General features: G+C 40.2%; 1 protein-coding gene across 1 annotated transcript in view; it reads left to right on the forward strand.

Annotated features, from left to right (window-relative positions):
• The window catches only part of LOC135082420 (nuclear receptor corepressor 1-like), a 60,974-nt gene that overhangs the window by 17,783 nt on the left and 17,559 nt on the right, over positions 1-25,632 (forward strand). Inside the window, exons 2-11 of the mRNA XM_063977215.1 lie at positions 4,299-4,484; positions 14,491-14,710; positions 15,607-15,717; positions 16,642-16,821; positions 17,379-17,546; positions 22,622-22,747; positions 23,887-24,098; positions 24,499-24,577; positions 24,676-24,859; positions 25,420-25,475. Coding sequence (XP_063833285.1) covers positions 4,299-4,484; positions 14,491-14,710; positions 15,607-15,717; positions 16,642-16,821; positions 17,379-17,546; positions 22,622-22,747; positions 23,887-24,098; positions 24,499-24,577; positions 24,676-24,859; positions 25,420-25,475 — 1,522 coding nt within the window. The remainder of the gene's footprint in view (positions 1-4,298; positions 4,485-14,490; positions 14,711-15,606; positions 15,718-16,641; positions 16,822-17,378; positions 17,547-22,621; positions 22,748-23,886; positions 24,099-24,498; positions 24,578-24,675; positions 24,860-25,419; positions 25,476-25,632) is intronic.

Below are 25,632 nucleotides of genomic sequence, written 5' to 3' on the forward strand. Positions count from 1 at the left end.
TTAACCTTCAGCTGCCGAATCGTTCCGAACGCAGGTTCCGAATATGACTGCGTTTGGTTGACCTAGAAAAATGACCGACGCGATGAAATTGATTTTGTTTTCGCATGTTAAAACGCCCTTCATAAGCACTTGTCAATATTGATTTACAATTAAATCTAACGAAAAAGGATGTCCAATTTGCATCGAGTGTCTTTGCTAAACTCATTAAAATAAGTGAATCCTCAGTTGTAAAAACAAGGTGAGTCAATTTAACCTGGCAGGTTAGTCACCGCGGCAACAATAGTGCGGACTTGATGACTCACGCCGTGTTATTGTAGTCAATAGGTCAAAGGAGGCGGTTATTACACAGATTATAAAGGAATGTTTGAATAATATAGAACATGAATTAATTTGACGTATGGAGGGCGCCACTGTGAAACAAATCTGTCAAAAACGTTTTCCATTGAGGTATGTAATTATTTGCTGTCCGTATGTGTAGTGTTTATACCCGCGTTGACGTCATACTGGTACTTCTTTTCAAAGTCAACTGACAAATTGATTAATGATTTCAAAGCAAACAGAAACAAATGAAAAATAAACCAGCTTTTCATACCTCCTACATAATTACGAGTATAATGAACAGATTTGAGATTCATTATGAAGGATATAAAGTGGACGTTAATAGTGACTGAGTTTCTTGCGCTGCTTCTTCTCAGCACTGGTCCATTTATTGTCCCGAAGCAGTGGTAGGGTTAATACTGGGACGTGTAACAGTGCTTTTTAAAGCCTACTTGCATAAATAAATTCAGTTTAATGAGTTTTTTTTATTGTCTCCCAAAAATAGATTAGGTAGGTACTTAGATTAATAAAGCGGTAGGTAGGTAGTTAGGTACTTCTAGACTCTCTAAAGTTCTTAAAGTTCGCTGGAGTTGTTTTTTTTTTGCACTTAATTATTTTTTGACTTAGCTTGTTGGATTAGTTATGTGCAAGCAACAACAATTTTAGCAATAAATAACTATGTAATTTGATGTAATCATACAACGTAACATTAACATAGAAAAAGCTACCTCCGGGCTAAGTCTAGCTTGCTAGACCTGATTATACGACAAATAAATGGTAATTTTATGGAAATTGTCAAGTCCAATAAATAATAAAAAGGCACGTTTAATGAACCGAGTTTTTTGCTAAATTACCAGCCGTCTGGCAATTTTCTACGGTACCGTTTGAGGCGTGATTTTAACAGCTGAAAGTTTATTGCAATTACCGCTAATTTTGATGTAGAAAGGGAATATTTAGGGAAATTACGCATTTAAGGTCTTTCGGAGGGAAAACTCAGTGTGTTTAGGTCGTAAAATTAAAGTACTTTTGTTAAAGATTCCAAATGCTGACAAAGGTGTCTGTTTCTTTCGCCACTTCTTCTCAGGACCAGCCCATATTATGTTGTCTCGAACTGGTGGTAGCTAGCAAGCTATTTGGGACGTACACGTCTCTGGCAAAACCCTCCACTATAGTGGAGAAGGCATGAGCCTGCTGAAAAGTCCACTGCTGGAATATGAAGTCCAGCAGTGGACTCTAAAGGGATGATGATGATGATGACGTCTCTAGAAAGGGCTTATTTTGATTTGATTTGAATTTAAGTAGTCGTAGTCATAATCTAGAAACTAGGATGTTTTTATTTGTTATTAATGACCACGTCTTTAACTCTTCGGGCTGTTAAATACTTTTAAATATTACCTACTTTACCTTTTACTTCTGCTGCTTCGTAACGTAATGTGTGTCATATCGAAATATTTATTGATGCACCGACGACTTCAAGTAAACAAGCATTTCTAAAGTCAACTTAAGAAATGCTTGTTTACTTGAAATAAGTGTTATTTTTCTACAAAAAAATATAATTTTAAAATATACTACCGTTTTTAAACGGTTACTCTTGAAAGATGCCGATTGGAGTAACAATCGTTAAACTTAATTAGATTTTAAATTGTAAATTTTATTAACAATTCATTTAATAATCTACTTACAGCGTGTGACATACATAAAAGCGCTGAGTTTCCTTATAAATACATTGAAATTGCTCGGAATTTGTTATCATTTCCTTTTAATTTAGCATAACGCCCGCTTCAGTACAGTTAAATGGCCAATGACCACGTTGGGCCTTATGCGATGGTCTGATTCAACTGGTTTTATAAAAACCCAGTCGGCTTTTAATACTAATAAAGTGTCTTATTCTGCGAAGAGAATTCGATGATTTTTGAATCACCCTGCGAGTTTGTCTCGAGAGATATAAAGGTACGTTCACACTGCCACGGGGCGTATGCGGGGCGTCCGGACGCACGTGTGTGTAATGAATTTTATAGAGAGATCGTTGAGCGTACTCGAAAGACTTGCATGCACTGCGTGCCTTAATCTATCTTATTTATTTCGCATTCATTGATTTTGCGAAAAAACCTACCTGAAATCTGTTTATGTAAAAATCGCTTACATAAAGAGTCCCTGGTATGGAACTAAAAATTAATAAATAACAGGATATAAAGACACTTTTTTGTACACAATTATTTATTCGTTACACGTGTCACGTACTTACATACCTTACATTGACAATTTTACATGTTTACTTGAACATTAACCTCTAAATACCAAAAATAACGGTTTCAAAATAACTATCAGTATGTATTGGTGAAACTCGTGGAAAGTTGCATTTGCATGTGCAAGTACGTACATGCAGTTCCACTTAAAAATTGTATGTGTGACAGCACAGCCTTTTAAATTCAATTGACTCACTGAAAACTGTTATTCAGGGTTGTAACGCTATAAATTAATATTTGATTATGCTCACATAGTTAATAAATAAACAAATAATTTCTTAAAAAATGTATTTTGTAAATGCCAAATCTTGGTATAAATTGAATTAAAGATTTTTCAACCCATTTCATGTGGTTAACTTACAAAACGAAAGACAAAACTCAAATCTTGAGTATAATAATCATCATATTTTGATGATTATGTAAAAAATAATAAGAAGAATAAAAGGTATAATTTTTACTACTTTTGATTATTTATTTTTAGCTGCGTGTTTTATGTAAGTTGAAATTTGCAATTGGCGATCAAGCAGGTTATCCTGGCTTGACTGGAGTTGATATGATAGAAACGAGAAGTGGAAAAGGAAAAAGTAAAATAGATACTTTTTAAAATGTGCCACCCCTGGAAACTTTAACCCGGCTCACAGTTACACATGCCGTCGCCGTTTTGCTCATTAGCATGTCATATCTAACGAATCTAATTACAATGGGAAATCGCCTGTTTTACAACATGACAGTTTGCTAATAATATTTTGCATGTTTATTTTTAGCACTGAACTTACCGTTACATTTTAACTACAACGTATTCGTATTGACTAGACTAGGCAATCGTCAGGTAGTCATAAAAGGAGAATGAGAATTTTATACTATCTTTTAAACCGTTTTTTTTTTCTTATTATTTTTATAGAATAACCATGATTGTAAGATGTCTTTCTGAAATAATAAGATGACAGTCCTAGTATAAATCATCGAAATTATTTTTCAAATGTTACTGGGTTTGAGGTACAACCTCCCGGATACAGTGCGTGAGTGAGTGACTAATGTAGTGTTACTGTGTTACAAAATTATAATTAATGCTTGCCAAACCTTTCAAATGAGTAGGTAATAGGTATTCAGTCATAACTTTATTTAAGGTGCAAAAACAGATGTTGACTCAGTCATCGTGTTATGAGTCAAATGAGTAGGCTGTTGTTTGTTTATTATTTAGTTGTTTTATTACTTCGAAGAAAGGAATTCATTGATACATCCGAATGACTTCTGTCTTACTAACACGATTTTGAAGCAATTGGCATTGTTTTTTCCGATAAACTATCCTTGCAAAACGTGCACATGCGTTAGGCGTGCACATTAAGATAGTGACAAACACGCTTTGATTTCAAGTTTTCGCTAAGCCATATGACTTTTCGATGGCACACGCATACTATAACTATAAAAGTTAAATAAACTTTAAGTATTTTTGGACGGATTTTCTTTCCGTGCTGACCTCCCATTCTTCTTATTTAATACTACACTACTCCTCACAGACTACAGATTTTTAGTTGGCCGATAGTTGGGCCCGATTTTAAATTGTGTGAAGAATCGGCCGTCACCAATGCGCGCTCTTTCGCACATGTCCATTGGATTAACAGCCCGAGCAGCCCGACTCAACTATCGGCCGTCAAAAAGTCTATTCTGCGGCTAGGCTAAGTGTTAAGCGTTCCATGTTTATATTTCCTAACCCACTCTTCTCCTTATTTCCAGGCCCGGGCAGACGGATCACGGGCACGGTGGCGGCGGCGCCCTGGCTTACGGCGGCAAGCCGGCGGCGGGCGCGGTGGTGGCGCCTCCGCAGCCGCGCGCGCCGCCCGCCGCGCCCTACGCGCAGCCCTACTCGCCTGCGCTCCGGCTGCACCAGCCCGGGTATGGCTCGGCTGCCCTCACTTTCAGGTGTGTACAAACAACAATTCTTAAGGCCGATTCCCACATAACAGTGAAGTCACAGTTCAGGCTCAGTACCGGCACAGTGCGAAATATTCTTTCATACAGTTTCTATGAACGCATCCCCACTTGTCAGTGTCAGTGACGACACAGTGCTCTCAGTGTCAGTGCTGACACCGGCAATCACGGACGTATTCGTGTCGACGATATTTTCTGTCGGATCACGGACGCCGCCGGGGCATCAAAAACAAAATATCTTACTTCATAGTTTCTGAACAATAATATTAAAACAGCTCTCTGACATTTTAAAATATTCAAAATATTTCACTGACGCTACACTGTAACACTGATACTGAACTGAGCGGACACTGTGACGGAACTGTGGCTTCATTGATATGTGTGAATCGAGCTTTATCCGTTAAGATCTTAGCAAGGTCTTGCCTGATCCTATGCAAAGACTGTGAAGCTGAAGTTTAATTCTATATACTCACGAAAACCGTCTCGGGTTAGGCCCCTCTTTACTCTGGTCAGAGATCCTGGCTCACGTTCACGTGCCCAGGGCCGCTCCTGCTCTCTGAAGAGTTCTAAAATGCAATGACCATTTTTAATAGAAGTGTATCCAGGATAGTAAGTTAAAGACGGCTTGTTTATGGTGGTAAACCAGGATGGTTCAAGGCACACTTCCAGTAAAGGTAGTTTTGGTTAAAATCATCCCCAAAATTCTAGATGAACTCCCAAATCATCATGAGAACTTCGTCAATAGTTTTCAAATTCCACCAGCACGTCGTCGTCGTACTCAGCTGCACTTGCTTTTACATGTCTCTGATAACTTCCAACCAAGATACCCGTGATTGATGGCTCCATTCGTACTTTTACGTAAATGTAATTACCAACCGAGAACGCTAATCTTACATATCATTTACAGCCGTAACTTTAACCGTTGTACATAATGAATCTTCTTCGTTTATCTCAATGGAAACGTTATTAGGGTTGCAGAAGAACGGCCAAATTACAGTGGCACAATGCTACGAAACCGCTGCGTCGAGATAAGGGAAGCCATTGTTTGTATTCAGGGCAGGGTTGATACAATTTGCGTAATCACCAGATGGTGAATATTTATAAGATTGTTTTCGATTCGGAGACTTGTGAGAATAATTTTAAAGACAAATTATGTTAATGTGTGATGTTAAAGGCCCGCATTCTAAACGGAGCTCGAGCATGGACTCCAAGAAGTCTATTTGATGAATTTCCATTTTTTTAAAACTAGATCAATCAGACTTGAATCTGTTCTAAACTGTAGTTCCATAGATTCTGGTGATTAATTAGAGATTAAGGGCATTAGTATAATCAGGGCAATTCAGTCAGTCAGTAACTTCTCAAATCTAAGATACTGGCATCAATAATTCTATATATTTTTCGTTTGCAAGGTCTGCAAATTATTTACTGCTGGCAAACCTTACGAACGAGGTTATTCACCTCGCATTGAGACACAAATAAATATTTTATGTTAATGTCAAGAATAACTACACGTTCAACAATTTTAAACAATAGAACTGATATTTCAAATTGCCTAACTGTAGTACCAATAGTAATAACTATTATGATGAATGTCTAACCTTGTTAAATAAAATACGTGACAAAATAACCACCCCACTATTATTAAACCGTTTTGTCGTTATTTATCTTAGTCTTAGACAGGTTAATTAAAATACGATACTTTAGGTTCTTAAAATCACTCAAAGCGTGAAAGTATATTTCTTTATACTAAAAAACAGTTTATATACAACTCTATGCAAAAAAAACATTAAAAGAAGAGACCGAAAACTGGTAGAGCGTCATGCCAATATATCAAAAATATACCGTAAAATTATTATGGTCAGATATTAGTATTTTATATCTCAAATCTAATAAATAATAACTGAATTAACCGGTGCATTTAATTTGTATCATTAATATTTATATCATGCTTTAATAGAAACTATTTATAACATATGCTAAAACATATTTAACTCATAGTTTTAATTAAATGCCGTTTGTTTCATAGTAAATTGTTATTAGGTTTCAAAACTGAGCAGTAAAACCTATGCTATAAGCACTAAATCCTATAGCGGTATTAGCGGTCTTTCTACTAAAACCTATCTCTTGAAGAGTGTTTGCAGACAGATTTATTACTTATTTAGTGATGATTTCATTTTATGATGTTGATTTTGCATAAAAATCTTGAATTATAATAAATTTATCATTTCATTAGTAAAAAGCGATTTTTGAGAATAAAATCCTTTAATAGAAGAATCTACATAATGATCTAGTGTGGGTTTCGTATAATTTTTGTCAAAAATTATACGGGGATCCTTGAAATGATTTGTGACATCCCTGTTGTATTGACAATAACAATACTCTTGGGAATCAGTTTTTGTTCAATAACGTGGATTTCAAGCATTGCAGACCGTGCGAAGTCACCGTCGCGGTAGAAAAACAAATCTTTTCATTTTAACATTAACATACATACACCTTCATGATTGTTGTCTGTATTTAGAATCATTAGTGTCATCAGTATTTTTGGTTACGAAATGAACGAGACAATATAATTTTCATAAAAATAAACGAAAAAACGTGAAACATGGCGCTGACATGTTTTTATTTCATGGGTCATCCACGTTGTGATGGCAAAGTTCCAATTGCTGTAGTTACTGACTGCCGTAATTTTTCATGAATTGTCTTATAAGTCGGTTATAATTTTCTATTTTCTTTTCCATGGGATGGGATATTATCGTGATTCGTCATCATCATCATCATTTCGTAATTATAAGAGATCAATTGAAACGAAATCTGTATTTAAACAACCGAATTGAGAACCTCTTCCTTTTTTTGAAGTCGGTTAATCAGTAAATCTGTATAGTAATTTATTGGAAGATTCACGTACGCCCCGCGTAGGCCTATGCCCCGTACACTTTAGGCAATGTAAATATACCTTAAGCGCGGTTTTATTCTCCGGGGTTGTCCTTGACTGTAGGTTATTTAGTGGTCATACTACGTAGTATAGTTGCATGGACGTTTTTTATTTACTTCAGCACATACTTCGATTGTTTAGGACTAAGGCAAATGCGCGAAGGACGATACATAACAGCTCGGACATTTTAAATGTCAATGGTTTGTTTGTGTTGTCGAGTCGTGAATGTCGTGAGTTGGTGGGTATTTGAAAAATACTTTTGATGGAGTAAAAAATACTTCACCACATCGTCGTCAGTCTACCTAGTGGGAATGCCCACGTCTTCCGACTCGTGGTCGCTATTTGAGAAGTTTTCTAGCCCAGCGGCCATCAGCTCTACGAGCTATGTCCTAAGTGCCCCGCCCTATGTGAGAAGACCTTTGTCTAGTGTGGACGTCATTTGGCTGAAACAAACCAAAGAATAGTTAGTACTTACTACTTACCTAAATTGCGATTTACAGGCTTTTAGAGCAGAGCAAAACTTTTGTCTGATCCTGTTTTTAACCGTCTTGTAGCTATATTTTTGCGCAAGATCGACTGTTACTATAACTCGATCCGTCGCGCATTCACTATGCCCCCTGTCGTACATTCTTTAACACAACAATGGGCCTTTTATCTCCAGGTGTAAGAAATGGGCCGGCACCTGGCAACCCCAGTTATAGAGGATTCTATAGAATTACCGCAAAGGTGTAACTACTGAGAGATTCGAGGGAATAAAGATCTTTTGAAACAGGTTCCATGGACTGGAAGTGAAATGATGAGGGATCAGAATTTCGTAGAGTTCGCCATTTTATTGCAACATCATCTATTTTATGAATGAAAATATGTATAAATACATTATTTTTAAGTGATAGATGTTGGTATCAATGAACTCTTTTTTATATTAGACGCATATTTAAGTTTGCCAAGCTTGGAAGAAATTCGCACGTGGGAGTCTCCACGCCCACCCAAAAATTTATTATCACTGAAACCTACTTTAAAAAAAAATACATTGGCTAAAAGATGTTAAGATAAAAATAATTTATTATTTAGATAGGATGAAGGTTTATACATCAATAAAATAGCAATTAAAAGCGGCATGCTTAAATGTTAAGACCCGAAATATTCGCAAGAGCACATAAAATGTAGGGACTAATTAATGTCCAAATTAATTATGAACCATAAACAAAGTACGGAAAAATCAATCGTTTGTTCGGAATTATGGTTGTTTAGATTATCTTTGCTATTTATAGTCTGCATGCCAATTTTATTGGTGAAAGGAGAAACCGAGCAGCTCGAAGTCATTTCCTGTGTTCTTGTTGCTATTTTTATTTAATTAGTCGTAAAACTTAATTGCTAATTTGTTCATACCGCTCACTTTAACTTGTTGGTATAAAATTTGCGTTTTTCTTTACATTTTACAAGCGTTCCAGTAAGCTTGGGAACTTAAAATTTTTATGTCTATTTTACTTCTACCTGCTAGATTTATTTAATTATGATGGAAATATATTTTTGTCTTTTGAAAATCTCTTTTGGATTAATTCACGGTACATTTTCTGTCTCACAAATTCGCCAGAAATAAGTACGTAGGCCTATTACCTACTCCAAGATTATGAAATTATTTTTTATTGAATCGCAGTCAACATTCATTAAGTGCCAAAATATTGGTTAAAACTGAATAAAATAGTTTTGATTTTGATTGGCCTATATGAAAGTGTATTACACAAAAATAATGTTCTTCAAAATCTGTAATATTGTATTTCGTACTGTAACATCGAAGGTTTTGTTACAACGTAACACATTGCGAAAATGCTTTAGTTTCGTCTAATGCTTCAGGAATTTCTGGTGCATCCAAGTGAAATCGTTTCCGATTGGCGTCCGTGCCAAACGGATGAGTCCACACAAGAACTGCCAACTGTCAGCCTGAACCCTTGGATTGGATCCAAACTGTTATAGCTGGAATGAGAACTATGCGTAGTGCTGAAGGTCACTTCAACAAGATTGCAATAAAACCAATAGCTCCTGCCCACATCGAGTGATTTCGGTCTGTCAAGAGTTTCACTTTCGTTTCAGTCACCGAGTGATTCCACCAGAAAAATAAAATAGATTAGAAATGCCCCACACTTCCCGTGGATGTCGTAAAAAGCTACAAATACTCCCGAACCCTTCTAGCCAGCGTGGGTAGAGTAACACAAGTTCGTTTCAGCAAAATGACGTCCACTGTTGGACAAAGGTCTCCCCCAAGAATTTCCATTACGACCGGTCCTGCGCTGCCCGCATCCAGGCTCTCCCGCGACCTTCACCAGATCGTCGGTCCACCTAGTAGGTGGCCTGCCCACGCTACGTCGTAAGTACCGTAACGTCATCTAAGACAAGTTGCCTGTGGTAAATTAATTAGAGATCGTGCTCATGCAGTGGAGACTAATGACTTAATGATAATGACGATGATAACGGAAAGTTTATTGCACGTCTCGTGATCAACAACACCCAGTCGTATCTAGTACAGATCCGGTAATGCCCCGCATTGCGCTATGTTTTCTATGGCCCGGTCTCATGGCCTACGCCCCACTGTATAAATATGACTATACCTTTATATTACCAGGATCTTAGAGGACGTGTCTTTATTTAGATACAAATATTACACAATACACAATGTAATTGCACCATTTGATAAAATCTCCATTTAATGTATTCCAGAAATACGTTACCTTGAATAAGATCAATACTACTGTCAACGTGTAAAAATAGATTTAGCAATAATAGAAATACATAAAAATGTGTTGTTAATATATTATTCTTTGCAAAGTAGTGTGAAATATTATTGATAAGATAAAAACAACTCCATCTGCAATTACGTCATTGATTAACGATTTTATTCGTGTGTGTTCTAGCGTGACGATAAAACGTTACGCTCGCGAATCGGACGTGGTTTTTGATAAAAGATCCAAGAGGAAACTGTTACCTATACAGGGTGGAATTTTGTTATGCCACCTGGAGGAAAAGTACTCTTAATAATGTAGATAGAAAATTTTACTAAAAGAAAACATTCCTTTATTATTTAAAAGAAAGAAAAGTGCATCCAAAGATGTATTTTTTCGATAATTCAACACCATACCTACCACCTTAAAAAAATATAGGTTGTAATTTTTCACAGATGTTAGTTGGTTCGATTCCCGGGAGCGCGTTGGAAATCTTTAAATGCAGTTCTATTTTCTTTTTTTAAATAAAGGGATGTTTTCTTGAGTAAAATTTTCTATCTACAGTATTAAGAGTACTTTCCCCCCAGGTGGCATTACAAAATTCCTCCCTGTATTTTCCCCGTCCATTTCGAAAAGCCGGTACAGTGTTACGTTACGTGGAAAGGTCACGCGATATCGCGCCACGTTTCGCTTACTATGTAACACGTGTCGCGTTGTGTCGTGTCGTGTTTATATTATACGACTGCGCAATTAACTGTTTTTGTTTTCACTTGGAATAGATCAAATCTGTGAGCCATTTATTCAAGTCTTCAGTTTTTCTTAGCATTAAAAGTTTTTCTTTTCTGTAAATTCAAATAGGACTTGGCCGGTGTGGACTGGACTTGAATAAAAAAGCGCGCCAACTAAAAATATCCAAGAACTATGATGTTAGATTTTGTTAAATTAAAGTTTTAGTTGAAAATTAACTGCATTAATAAGATTTTTTTAAGAGAAACCTTGAAATTTTGTTACACTTTCCAATAATTTTATCATTATCTATCTAAGTGCCCACGCACCGTCTTCAAAGTTGTGAAACACGTGCTTCGGAGTTGGGTCTCGTCGGCGACAGAATAATAATAAAAAAATGACTTTGTTGTGAACGCACGCGGGCAGAACAGTTAGCCCCCTCCCCCCGCAACCTTGGCCTTTCTTCTTTCCCTGCCAACGTCTACAGGCACGGTGAATGGCCAATAGAATTCGCCAAAAGTAAATTTTCGCGGTTTTGATTGGTCATTTGATTCTTCCCCGGAAATCTGTACCGCTGGCCATCAAATCGTGGTTGCTGTAGTCAATGGCCTTATCTGTCAAATTCGATTGACGCGTCGCAACGCAAATGTTAACAAAGCCGTGTTTACTAAAAAGTGTGTAGTGTGATAAAGAGGGTGATGTACAGAGGACATGCACAATTGCATTCCGACCGGGACAGTGTATTGGTATAGTAATTTTGTTCGTTATTTCATCTTGCAAATGCGATGTTGTGTTTTTGTTTGTTTGTTTTGGTTTGTGGAAGACATTGACAGTTTGTGCTTTGACTCCTATTTATAGTTAATTTATGTATTTAATGTGTAGTCATTTATACTAATGATTGTTATGGTCATTACAATACTAGTAGTATTTGCAAGAACCTCGTAAACAGTATTTATTGACAAATAATTAAAATTGGGTCACAATAATTTATTAACGTGGTGGCGCTAGCGACATCTGTTGTCAAATAAATGAACAGATGCGTGGGGCACGGTAGAGTTCATTCGCCAAGTTGTACCTATCCTGCCGTTTGTCGACTTTTTATTAAAAAGTAACATTAAAAAAAATGTTTTTAGAAAGTAGAATCTATCTGAAAATTGCTACATGCATGTGATAAACAAGTACGATATCTATTAATTACATACAATTATTTCGAAAGCGTAGTACGACTGGGGCTTTAATTCGCTATTCCACATGACTCATTATTGCAAGATCGCAGGCGCGGTGCATTCTATCGTTTGCATGCGTGTTTACTAAATATTTCACAACATGCCATGTATTTTATCATCCATTCCGGCTGGTTTAAAAGGGCGTTTGTGAACTAATGATCAGGGGCCATTATCCTCATTGATGTGTTCCTGATAATGCCCACTAATAATATCATAGTTTTATGGATAACTGATAGCTTTATTGCTTAAATTACGCAAAACATAAAGCGTAAGACGTTTCTATCGGATCTTTATCCGACTTTTCGGATTACCAGAATAGGCTTACGTTACGTTACGTTATTTCGAAAAATAATAGTATTAATCACAGCTCTCTAGGTAATAATTAAGTTAATGTGTAGTTTGATATATTTCCATGACATGATGTCGTAGTTAGGGTTGCCAGGTCCAAAATCACAAAAGCCGGACTTTGTGCTTCATTTGGCCGGACATTTTACCCTAAAAGCCGGACATGTGACGGGGGGGGGGGGGGTGCAATTAGTGTCAGCTCATGAGTGAGTACTACCATCGGTTGCTAACCAACATCCTGATGCGTGCGCTTCATATTATGATTCTGTGGCTCGACTTTCGCCTGGCGCGGCAACCAAATAAAAAGCCGGACAGGCCGGACAAGGCAATATTTGGCCGGACAAGTCCCTAAAAAGCCAAACATGTCCGGCTAAAGCCGGACGCCTGGCAACCCTAGTCGTAGTAATCTAATTTATTACAAGCGTTATTTTCCAATATTTAGGTTTCAGAAAGTAGAGAGAGTCTCCCTTCAGAAATAACGAAATGTCAAGTGAATTTATAGTTGAATGGACACAACCCAAAAGTCAATGGTCGATCCTGTACCTAGAATCCGATAATGTTTTCGACCTCCATCCATTCATTTTAACTTACCGATATTTACGTAAAACGTATTGGAAATTTCCAGCGCTACTCCAGAGTTCAATCAAACGAGTATGAAAGTGGTTTGTTGAATCAATATCTCTATTTTATCTCCCGAAACCCGAATCCATTAATGTTGTCGAAAGTATCTGAAATATACAATGGACTTTTATACTTTAAATTTAGATAAAATAACTATGTGTAATAGTGCCGTGTATTAGATATTATTAAATTGGACAAAAATAGAGTCGCTATATTTTTTGTTTTACTTTTATCGATAGTTGATTTTAATAGTAAGCCCTCCGCAAATAAGGGATTATGAAACTACGAGCTCAGAAGTTCAATGGCCCTAACCTTTTAGCGCTTTGGCTTCGGATCACCTGAGAGGCTTACCCTAAAAAGGTTTTATTGGGTATTTTGTTACATTTATTATTTGCCGAATGAATAAAGGCAGCATTTTCGACGTACACTTATCGAGTTTTATGGAAACCCTCGAATGTGTTTATTTATTTTTGTTCCTTTGATCGACGTTGCTTCGAAATTGCTAAATTAACGTAGTACTCAACTCAGTAGTTGAAAAATCAAAGATAGATCTCGTAGGATATGTCTGTCTATGTTGATAATACTTTACATTATAAGAATAAGAATAAGAATAAGAAAAACTTTATTTGACACAAAAAAGGAAAAAAAATAAAAAACAGAACAAAGGGACTTAAAACTATACACGCATATTTTTGTGCCAAAAAGGCGCCCGCTCAGCATTAATCGAGCCACGCGTGCATGCACGCGTGCCCCGACGCTGGTTTTCAGCGGGAGCCTCTCCAACCAACATTATAAATAAAAGTAAAAAAATAACATTAAACAAAACAAAACAAAAACAGAACATTGACAAAGACAAAACATTGACAAAGAGGGCGCCACTAGTACTATTTAGCACAATGGAATGACGATCACTACTTTGAAGCACAATAAATATATTATTTGCATTACGTGCTACTATTGCCTGGTTCTCGGTTCTGTCGTTTGTTCCCGAGAAAGTAGAATACAACCCTGAACCTCTCTTCCCCTGGATGCCGTAAGAGGCGACCATAGGAGAAATATGCGATCATCAGATCTCCCCAACCCATCTGGACAGGTATAGGCAAATCGTCTATTTGCCTCAGGTGAATTAGAATCGTCCAGCTGCATTGGAAACTAAATGACCTGATGATAATGGAATATAAGCGTTTATTTGCATAAAACATGGTTTACAAGTTCCCTTACATTGCAAAAAGAAATTCTTTGTATACCTGTAATTGAGGTCATATACGCATCATGTGTTAAACCATGTTAAAATTTATGAACTGTATTATGTATGTGACTTTGTTGGTGTACCTAATAAATAAATAAATACAAGCTAGCTTAATTGCACATCTTGTCGTCAAAAAGCATGCAAATAGACCATGAACTAAATGCTCCTTTCTCCTTTCCAGGGATGGCAGTTACGTGCGAGGAGGCGGTGCGGTGGGCGAGTACCGCGGCGGCACCCGCATGTCCATGCTCGGCAGTGGGTACTTGCCGGCGCCGGCGCCGCAGCCGCATCATCCGCCACCGGCGGACCCGCCCCCCTTCAAGAAGATACGGTTCGGCGTCGAGAGGCCACCACCCACGCCGCTGCCGGTCCACCAGCCCCTCAGAGTCGATACAAGAGTGGTGAGTCTGACATCCATTTCAATATAAATGCTGGTAGTGGGGCTTGCCTGCTGTTCTATGCCCTGGGCTACCTGGACTGGCTAGGGCTAGGGATAAGGGACTCTACCTACACTCACTAGGTTACTTTCCGTCCTGACCTCATATCTTGGGCAATGCTTTCCGAACCTAAAACACTAAAGAGCCAATTATAGGTCCACGTAGATAGAGAGGTCATGTAGAATTGTGTAAAGCAATAGGAATCATTTGACAGTTCATAACGTACGATTATTCTGTCAAACGCTTTGTTTACTGACTTTATCTTACGTTATTATGAACTGTCAAATGATTACGATTGCTTTACACAATTCCACCTCTGGTCAGATACGTCAAAAACGTTAATGCCTACTATTCTTATGAAGAGTATGACAATAATAATAACGTTAAGTCAATGACACCTTATTTTATACTACGTGTCAATTTAACTTTAATTTACACTAACAATAATAACAAAAATAAACGCCTGTTATTACTTACATTAAATGCTTTTAGTCAGTTTTGTAAAATGTAATTCATCTACTGATCAATTGTCATTAGGTTTGCTTTTAACTAAAACTAGACAATTAATGAGTGCATTTCTGTCATTCTCAATGAACACTTTATTCAAGTATGATTCTTTCTTTTTTTGCGATTGTTCGCAAAATAATTGTGGATATTGTTATCAGGGGTTAGTTAGTTTTACAGGGCAATCGAAACCGCACTTAGCCTCTTGATTCCCATATGTTTGTCTCGAAGCGCTGGCTGGTTAAGGAGACATGTAAAGGTCCCCTTAAGGGCTACCTTTTGATTTGATTGGGTCATCGTGCAAATGCTTAGAATAAAATAATTATCAGTATTAATCGATATTTTTAATCCCACAGCCGGTGAACGCGTATAACGCGGTGGAGCTCTCGCCCAACCCCCCTTCCGAGCCTACTGCGGAAGACAGCTTTCGCACCACCAAAGATGACCTGCTGCAGCAGATATCGAAGGTAAGGATCACACCAGAGCAGCGTTATTCTGCTGATGATTTAGTTTCCTTTAACGCTGGCAGGGCCCAAAAGTAAGGAGAGATGCGAAGGGCCTTTTAAGGGCTATAATTTTTTAGGTTTTCATTTTTGCATTGACATACTTTTCAACTGTCAAAGTCGAAGTGCGAAGTGTGGGAAGTCGATTTTTAACTTCGAACTCCTATGTTCTTCTGATTAATTTCGTTGCGGGTCCAATGAAAGTTTAACTTAACTGCAGGACAAACTTGACCTTCATTGGTTGGGTAATTGGTTAGTGCAAAACTGCCTAATATCTACCTAGGTCATAAGTGAATAAAGATATTTTTATTAACAGGTCACACGGTACTTCTGTATTTACAAACACTGATGACCAAAGCTTGATGGGAGTCACGTAATTTACTTCATTATATCTTACTGCCCTGGCAAACTTCGTACCATCGACGACGTAGCATTCTCATGGTGGAAATAATGTAGCCTTCTCAATTCTCATGGTGAAAGAGTTTTTTAAATCGGTCCAGAACTTTCGGAACCTATTCGATACAAACCATCAAATCCTCATAATGCCCGTTTTCACCATCAATCCCTAATTTTTAAATGACCCCTATGGTAACAACAGGAATTTTGTTTCCATAGGGGTCACTTTAAAATTAGGGATTGATGGTGAAAACGAGCATTAGACTATTATTGTAGATAGCCCCTAGTAAGAGATACGAAGACATTCATAATGTTTTTAAAAACCTAAAATAAAATACTACATCTCCACAACATCTGCTGTTTTGCTATACTCTTACACGGCGTCACATGTATACCTGTATCTTTATTATAAGTATAACACCACTATTTGTAATGTGAAAAAAAAAATCATCGAAACTTGGCCCATTTTCACTCCGACCTCCTGTTTTCCAGGTGGACCGCGAGATGGCTTTGTCAGAGGCGACCCTGGCCAAGTTAAAAAAGAAGCAAGAGGAGCTGGAACAGACCGCGTCCAAGCCAGCGAGGGCCGAGGAGCCCGAGGAGGCCGTGCCAAGACACAGAAGCTTGGCGCAGTGCGTGTACGCGGATAACAGGAAAAAGGTAAGCGGGAAGGTAAATAATTCAGATTATTTTTACTTCAGGCAGTAGCCACAGAACTTATAAAAATAGCTTTATAAATAAATCTACCAAACAGAAAAAAAAATAAGAAAATCATTCACGATTCTACATACTGCGTCCTCTGAGAATAAGCGACGATAGCAATGTTGCCCCCGTAGTGAAAAAGGTGTTTGTATCCACATTTTATTTGGAGTTATGTATACTCAAGGACAGCGAACAAATACTCATTTAAATTATTTGAACTTTTTATCTCCATTTTGACTGTTTGTCACACACGTCCTTTTAACTATCGGGGGCAGAATGGTGTCGGTGTCGAACTGGCCGAATCGAGTTCTGAGGATCGAGGGTTCGAACCCCGCCGCTGGACTATTGTGGCAAACCTACTGTTTACACAAGCATTTTAGCTAACCACGAGGCGTTAACAGGACTATTAGTAATTTGTATTTATAGTAACATTTTAAACACAATCTTAGATCGTAACCGCTAGACTATAGGTGTTACATTTGTTTGTATTATCTACATTTATTCAAAAATCGAATATTTCTCTCCAGGCGGCGTCGGCGCACGCACTTCTATCGCACCTGGGCCCGCAGACGTTATATCCGGTGTACAACCAGCCCCAAGACACGCCTGTCTACCACGAGAACATCAGGCGACACCGCACCTTCAGGAAGCGACTCGCTGCCCACATACACCGGCTGAGGAGGGAGGCGGAGAAGGTAATAGTCGCTGCGTTACATAGTACAGGGGATGATGAAAGACGTCGAGTAAATCCAGCCCCAAGACACGCCTGTCTACCACGAGAACATCAGGCGACACCGCACCTTCAGGAAGCGACTCGCTGCCCACATACACCGGCTAAGGAGGGAGGCGGAGAAGGTAATAGTCGCTGAATTACATGGTACAGGGGATGATGAAAGATCTTGAGTAAGTCCAGCCCCAAGACACGCCTGTCTACCACGAGAACATCAGGCGACATCGGACGTTCAGGAAGCGACTCGCTGCCCACATACACCGGCTAAGGAGGGAGGCGGAGAAGGTAAGAGTCGCTATACGTTGCATAGTATAGATCGTTTCATCCACGATGACGCACCCCACCAATTTTGGGTCGAGTTTGATCCGAGCTCAGATCATAGAAGGGAATAGATGTGAAACGGGGGCGTGGCGCGTGTCTCCGCGATATGCCCAGAAACGAACATCGCCCGCGACGCCAGGTTAGTCGCGATTCAGTCGTACTGAGGAAATGTTCTCCGATATTGTTGGATAATGCGTCGTAACGTGCAATAACATAAGTGAAACGAAGAACTACAGGAACAATGAAGTCATTTACCACATGTAAGTATTGCAAATCCATTGGTATTTTGCTTATAAATTAAAAAAACTAAACATTTTTACGAACGAATTCAGTGCCGTGACATTTACTGCGATATCGAAATTAGTGGTGATAAAAATTCAAACACGTTGTACATTGACGATTTAGTTAGCTACCACTTTATGTCATGCGTAACTACTGCGCAATGTATTTTATTTCTTCCGATATCCACTGACGCGTGAAAATACACAGTACGGCCGCATGTGCCGGTCGTAACATAGTGCAGGGCTCGTGTTCTAATACGGTTTCCTATTATCGATAAATAGAAGTAAATTATTATTTTCTATTTTCTAATTTTGAATGAAAAAATCATGAGTTGCTTGCGATTTTTAAGTTTTTACAAAAACAATAACAATAGTAGAAGGGATTAGTAACTGTCAACTATGTAATTACTATAAGAGCTAGTTGAAAGCCTAATAAAGGCATTATTTTTGATAAACATAGGCGGTACGAATTTCGCCATAATTAAAAAGTTAATGCGCGATAGTAGTTAATAATAATTACAGTGATCCTGTTATTATTATTAAAGTAAATAATAATATCGACGGTCCCTACGTATAATAACGTATCTGAAAACGGCCAATTTTACAGGAGAGCGGTTTGAAGGTTTAAACATGTGTAGCTCGCGTTCTATTTATCATACATTGATGAAATTTGGTACAATAGTTTTATATGAGGTATATTTTATAAAACATGAAGAATTATCAAAAAATAATCACAATAAGTTTGTTATTTGTCATTTACTCACTTATACATCGGAAAGTTTCTAATTACAAATAACGTAAGTGGTACTTACTAACTTTTACGTTGGAGTAATATATTTGTTTAAATTATTAACTGCCACATAAGTGATTGTACATGGGAACAAAGTTCAGCCACTACTGACCGTTACTCTCACTCTAGGCCCATAGTCCGGCTTGACGAGGCATAGCAACGTCCCGCCTCGTTTCCCAGATAGTTGCATATTGAAGGCACTTCAATACCTTAATATTCTTCCTTATGTAAGGCGTCTTTTGACTGAAGAATACCTGTAGAACCGGTAAATTTTCTTTGTCAATAGTGCCGGCCAGGTTTGACAGCATGACATCGAGTCCAAAGATCCACATAGGTCTTTTTTGAGTTCGATCTTATGGAACATTGAATACAACTGGGTAATAAATGGAACCCTTTTCAAGGGCATGGACATTTCAAGATATTATCTGTCATACAGACAGTTTCATCATTACAAGAATATCCTCTTTCAGAGCCTCCCCTCTAACAGCGAGGCGACTTGCCTGGGCGCCACAGACGGCATGATGATCGCCCCAGGCCAGGGACCACATATATTTAAAGGCATCCCTGACACTTTCACCTGACGCCCACATCACTGTCAAAGCTAAGGCCTAGATCAAATATCTAAGAGTAAGGTCCTGTTAATCACCAGTGGCGTCAAGTAGTGAGTGCGGTGACCTTAATTGTATATAACCAGTGGCAGCTTGCACTTTACCAATCCGTCGCCGTGCGTATGGAAGACAGCTTGCTTTTTCGTGGCTGCTACCCTAATTTGGAGGTTCAAAAACTCTATGTCGGAAAGCTATGGAGAAAGGCTGGGAGCTCTATACTGGCACCCTCAAAAGCATGATTCTGTCAAATCTAAGGCCTCCCTCGCAGGAAAGGGTAACGCTGCCCATCTTCTAATAAGACCTTAATAGGCCCAGAAAGTCTACAGGACTACATCGTCTGCTTTAACGCAGCGTGAAGAACGAGGTGAAAGCTCCGCCTTAGGAGGACAGAGAGGCCGTTAAACGTGAGACTCGCTAGACTGTCCTGTAGTCTAGTAGTTGATAAACCACCTCGCAGTGGCTAAGTTGGGTCACCGAACCTTAGTCGCTCTCGTGCTTAAGTTTAAGGTTACTTGAGCGATCGCACCATGACTGGGCACGGATCCTTCGAGCCCTACCTATATTGCGGTGGCTAGGAGCATACGACACACCATATTCTTGCGGGATAGCATAGTCAAAGCTATGTGGACGGTAACAAAACCTAGGTGGTAATGAATCACCTCTATCTGAGAAGACAAGGTGCCGCAAGAAGCTGCGGTACGATAGCCTGATAACGAACCATTTAGATTCACTCCAGGGAAGGTAACATTATGATTGCCTCCTATCTTCCTTCCTAGGTAATGGCCAGCGTAAAGGGGGAGTGAGGCCGCACGGGAGTCATTGCATGGGCCACCACCACCGTCTGCTGACGGTGAGTGTGTGTACGGGAAAGCTGTGTACTTCCAGTTGCTGTCGTTTTAACTGTCGCCGTGTAGGGGGGAGGTCTTTGTCCGGAATCTCAAAGTTAGCACTTATAGTGAGTGACGGGGCACCAGGGTATTTTTAGGGGGTGTATGCAATATCATGTAAGCATTATCATGTAATAGTAGCTTCTAAATGCAGTTAAAGGAAACTTTGTTGGAAAGTGTTACTTGCTTATATTTAATTCTGAATGCCTTAATATGCTTGATAAATAAATAAAATAAATATTACATTTTTTTACTTGTATTTTGTATTATAAAGTAGCATAGGAGAAGAAATTGGTTGCGTTGAGTCTAATAAATGACCCTAAATACTTCAGTCGTGTTGTATTCATATTTTATATTGTTTTGTCTTCATTTTAATCTCCACCAGATATTGCTAAAATACAATTTCCCAGCGTAAAACACCGTTACTGGCACTAACTTATAGACATAAAACAAACTTTTCCAAAGTAAAACATTTGTAGTGGCAGTTACGGCTATAAGATACTTAAATTTTCCGACGTAAAAATAGGTAAGTGCCACTTATTTATAATAGTAACTTTAAATTTCCCTAGTAAAACAACGCAACTACCTTATACCTACAGTTAATTGATTAATTTGCCGTTGATATAAGTTTGAGTGAAATAAATTAAGTCAGAAACCATAATAATACCTATTTCCTTCATAAATTACGTATCAATTCACTCGATTTGCGCGAATGAAAGTGGCAGTTGCGGGGCTGGGCGCGCGGAGTAAGGCGTGCTTTCCAACGTAAAATTTCTTAACTGCCACTAATGCTATTTTACTGCGGAAATCGTTCTAATTTTGTAGTTGCGGGATTTGTTTTTTGACGTTTTAAGGTTCAATTTGAATAAAAACTGTATGTTTTTTTAACTGAGCCGTAACTTTTGGGTGCTCTGAAGGTTTTGCAAACAAAAACGGCAAATCACGGAACTGGTAGATACTGAATTGTACGTAGGGACCGTCGATATATTACCAATATTGTAAATACTCGTAAAAATCGCAAGTACCTACTTAACCCATGACTTTTCATACAAACTTTGTCAGTCTATAACTTCTATACTCCATCGATAACGACATTGAGCTTTGGTTGGGGTAAATTAATATAAGGTAACTTCATTTAGTCCCAATAATTGATTCTGAGTTTTTCGTCCATACAAAATGGAACTGACTCCTTTATGCAAAAATCGTTAAAGAACATAATAATAACGAATAATAATAAAAAGGTTTTCATACAAGCATTTTTTAAACCAATTTCGAGCCTTGCCCCCAGGATTTAAAGTATCGATATCTTATCGACTACATGTTATCTTTTGGCCATAAGGCACGCCTTCTGGCCAATCACAGCACTTTTAAGCCGGTTGCACATGTTGTCGTAGACTCTCAGTCGCTTTGTTTTTACACAGTTGAATGTGTGTGTGGGAGCTGTGGTGGGGGAAATGTGGGGACACTGGTTCTCGTTGTAGTTACGCGCGACTTCATATCTATTCTCTTTCTATGATCTGAGGATCCGAGCAATCCCAGCGTCATTATTGTAGTGTGCGTGTGCACTCATGGATAATAATTTAGCGTGTACCGATAACACTCAAACATTAGAGGAAGAATGGTGGGACGCGTCTTCGTGGATGAAACGATCTATACAGGGGATGACAGAAGACGTAGTGTGGTGGATCGACGTTCTAGTGAAGGTTGCTGGAAGCAGCTGGATGCAGGCAACGCAAGACAGGTCGTTGATCCTGATTCTTAGGGGAGGTCTTTGTCTAGCAGTGGCTGAAAGAACGACAAAACATGGGATTTTTACGATGTGTATGTAGTGCATCTGAAAAACGCACCGTGTGACTGTGTACCATCATCCAAGTTGTGTTCATAAAGTCAACAAAAGTTGATTCTTTACCGTCTTTTGTCTGTGTACCGGCAAGCACAGCGTGGAACGTTCACACACATAGTGGACAGATGACTTTATAAAAGTTTAAAAGACACTGGATGCAAGGCACTAAACTATCTATCCTATAAATCTGGAAATCTTTGGGGAAGGTCTATGTCTAGCAGTTGACGTCCTAATTTCCTAATGCTGAAATCATGATGATTGTGTTTCTTTAACTTATTACCTATCTAATATAAACCTTGTAACTTTGCAGAGAGAAGACTTATTAGCAGAAGCGTACAGCAGACGAGCTGCAGACTGGTTGAGAAGAGTCGAGAGGATAGAACAGGGACAGAAGAGGAAAGTCAAGGACGCGAGAAATCGCGAGTTCTTTGAGAAAGTAAGATAATACATAATATTATTTTGAATGTTATATTTGAAACAATTATTAGTAAAGTAAAACTGGGAATCATCAAAGGTTTGCAGCATAAGTGTATTTAAGCTTGAAGCAGCTATACAGCAGCTGGTTAGGGCATGAGAGAGTTAGAAATCTTTTTTTTTATGTCTCTTCTTCGGATCAGACTGAGTTTTACACATGTGCACCTATAGATACCTAACACGTACGCGTAAACGTGCATATTGCACGTAAATGATTGTGTACAGTATGCGTGTATGAAAGAGCACACTACATCGATTTGGTATATCAGCTGATTCCTCATACTAATTAGAATTCGACCTGACTGGCTCGGCCTAGTAATAGTCTGCGGGGAGTTAAAAACACATCTTCGTTCCGCTCGACTTGTCGGCCCGGTTTCCACCAAGGCGAAGCGAAGAAATGTTTTGAAGAAACTATCAGATTTCATTTAATCTGAACGACATTGTTTCTGACATCGACATCTGAGCGGGAGGTGCCTGAATGCGAGCGGCGCAGGACCGGTCTTTGTGGAAATCCTTGGGGGAGGCCTTTGTCCTGTAGTGGACGTCTTTCGGCTGAAACGAACGAACGAACGACATCTAATTCGTTATTCAAAACATTTCTCCGCTCCGCTGCCTCTTGGTGGAAACCGGGCCTAAGTTAGGTAGTCGTTTGTAGTTTGACCTCTATACAATATTAAATAAATAAATAATCTTTGGACAATTTCACACAGCGCCAGCTAGCCCCAAAGTAAGCAACTTAATGCTTGTGTTATGGGTGCTAGCTTAACGGATATACCTACTACTTATATACTTTTTTTTTTAAATACATAAATATTATACATAGTCACACCCAGACCCGTCACAGAAATTAAAATTCATCATTTCAATTTCTGCCCGGCCGGGAATCGAACCCGGGACCTCTCGGCATAGTAGTCCGTTCTGAACCACTACACCAAACGGCCGACTAAGACTAACATTGAGCATACATTTTTTTAAATAACTTCGCGAAGTAAAACTTCTGTACGTAGTACTTATTGTTATTCTGTGGTTAATCTGCTTCGTGCACCCGCGATGTATTAGGTGGCTATTATCAGTGTGAACTGTACATAATGGTGTTTCCAGGTGTTCCCTGAGCTTCGGAAGCAGCGCGAGGAGCGCGAGCGCTTCAACCGGCTCGGCGCGCGCGTGAAGTCCGAGGCCGAGCTCGAGGAGATCGCGGACGGGCTGCACGAACAAGAGCACGAGGACAAGAAGATGCGCGCGCTCACCGTCGTGCCGCCGCTGCTGCGCGACCCGCGCGACACCGCGCCCGTCTACGTCGACACCAACCGTGAGTAGCCCGTCTGCACGCCCCGGAGCCCGTCTGCACGCCCCGTAGCCCGTCTGCACGCCCCGTAGCCCGTCTGCACGCCCCGTAGCCCGTCTGCACGCCTCGTAGCCCGTCTGCATGCCCAGCGCGAGACCAGAGTAAATACGAATGAGTAGGTCATCTTCATAGAAACGCCCGAGCGTGTTTTGTTTATGAGCGCGCCAACACGTATGCGGCGCGCACGCACACACTGACAAAATTTAGCGTGGATTAGCGGTGAGTTGCCCCGAATTTTGTCAGTGTGTGCGTGCGCGCCGCATACGTATTGGCGCGCGCTCACAAACAAACCACGCTCGGTGCGTTTCTATGAAGATGACCTACTCATTTGTATTTACTCTGGTCTCACGTCGAAACCAACCGTGCAGACTTCAATATCGCCCACGCGTCGCTAAGGTCATAGACGAGACGGGCGCGGGAACCCCACTCGATTCCCGACAGCGTAGTGTAAGGGGTCGTCGACCGCGAACAGCTGATGCAGTGACGTCACAGTCACGTGTTTCTGTTAAGTGTGAAAATGGTGGCAAAGTTGAGATCCCTGATAGTTTTGGGCACAAAATATCGTCAACCGGCTCGGCGCGCGCGTGAAGTCCGAGGCCGAGCTCGAGGAGATCGCGGACGGGCTGCACGAACAGGAGCACGAGGACAAGAAGATGCGCGCGCTCACCGTCGTGCCGCCGCTGCTGCGCGACCCGCGCGACACCGCGCCCGTCTACGTCGACACCAACCGTGAGTAGCCCGTCTGCACGCCCCGGAGCCCGTCTGCACGCCCGCGCGACACCGCGCCCGTCTACGTCGACACCAACCGTGAGTAGCCCGTCTGCACGCCCCGGAGCCCGTCTGCACGCTCCGGAGCCCGTCTGCACGCCCCGTAGCCCGTCTGCACGCCCCGTAGCCCGTCTGCACGCCTCGTAGCCCGTCTGCACGCCCGCGCGACACCGCGCCCGTCTACGTCGACACCAACCGTGAGTAAATAAATCTAATAAGTGCTTGTTCACGTAGGTACGCGGGGGCGGGCGCGGGCGCGGGAAACGTCGCGAGCTCGTGTTCACATTGACGACCAGGCGTTCGCGCCAGTGTGACGTACTATCGTTTCTAGCGACAAGTTCAAACTGGTTGAACTTACCTGACGTCGCGAGTGAAACGCGCGCGCCAGTCGCTAGCTTGCCCGCTAGTTAGACCGCACGTGCGTTTCGTACGTGAACACTTGGAATCACGTATGCGGCGCGCACGCACACACTGACAAAATTTTGCGTGAATTAGCGGTGAGTTGCCCCGAATTTTGTCAGTGTGTGCGTGCGCGCCGCATACGTATTGGCGCGCGCTCACAAACAAACCACGCTCGGTGCGTTTCTATGAAGATGACCTTCTCATTTGTATTTACTCTGGTCTCGCGTCGAAACCAACCGTGCAGACTTCAATATCGCCCACGCGTCGCTAAGGTCATAGACGAGACGCGCGCGGGAACCCCACTCGATTCCCGACAGCGTAGCGTAAGGGGT

The sequence above is a fragment of the Ostrinia nubilalis genome, chromosome 21, assembly GCF_963855985.1.
Source record: "Ostrinia nubilalis chromosome 21, ilOstNubi1.1, whole genome shotgun sequence".
Classification (NCBI taxonomy): domain Eukaryota; kingdom Metazoa; phylum Arthropoda; class Insecta; order Lepidoptera; family Crambidae; genus Ostrinia; species Ostrinia nubilalis.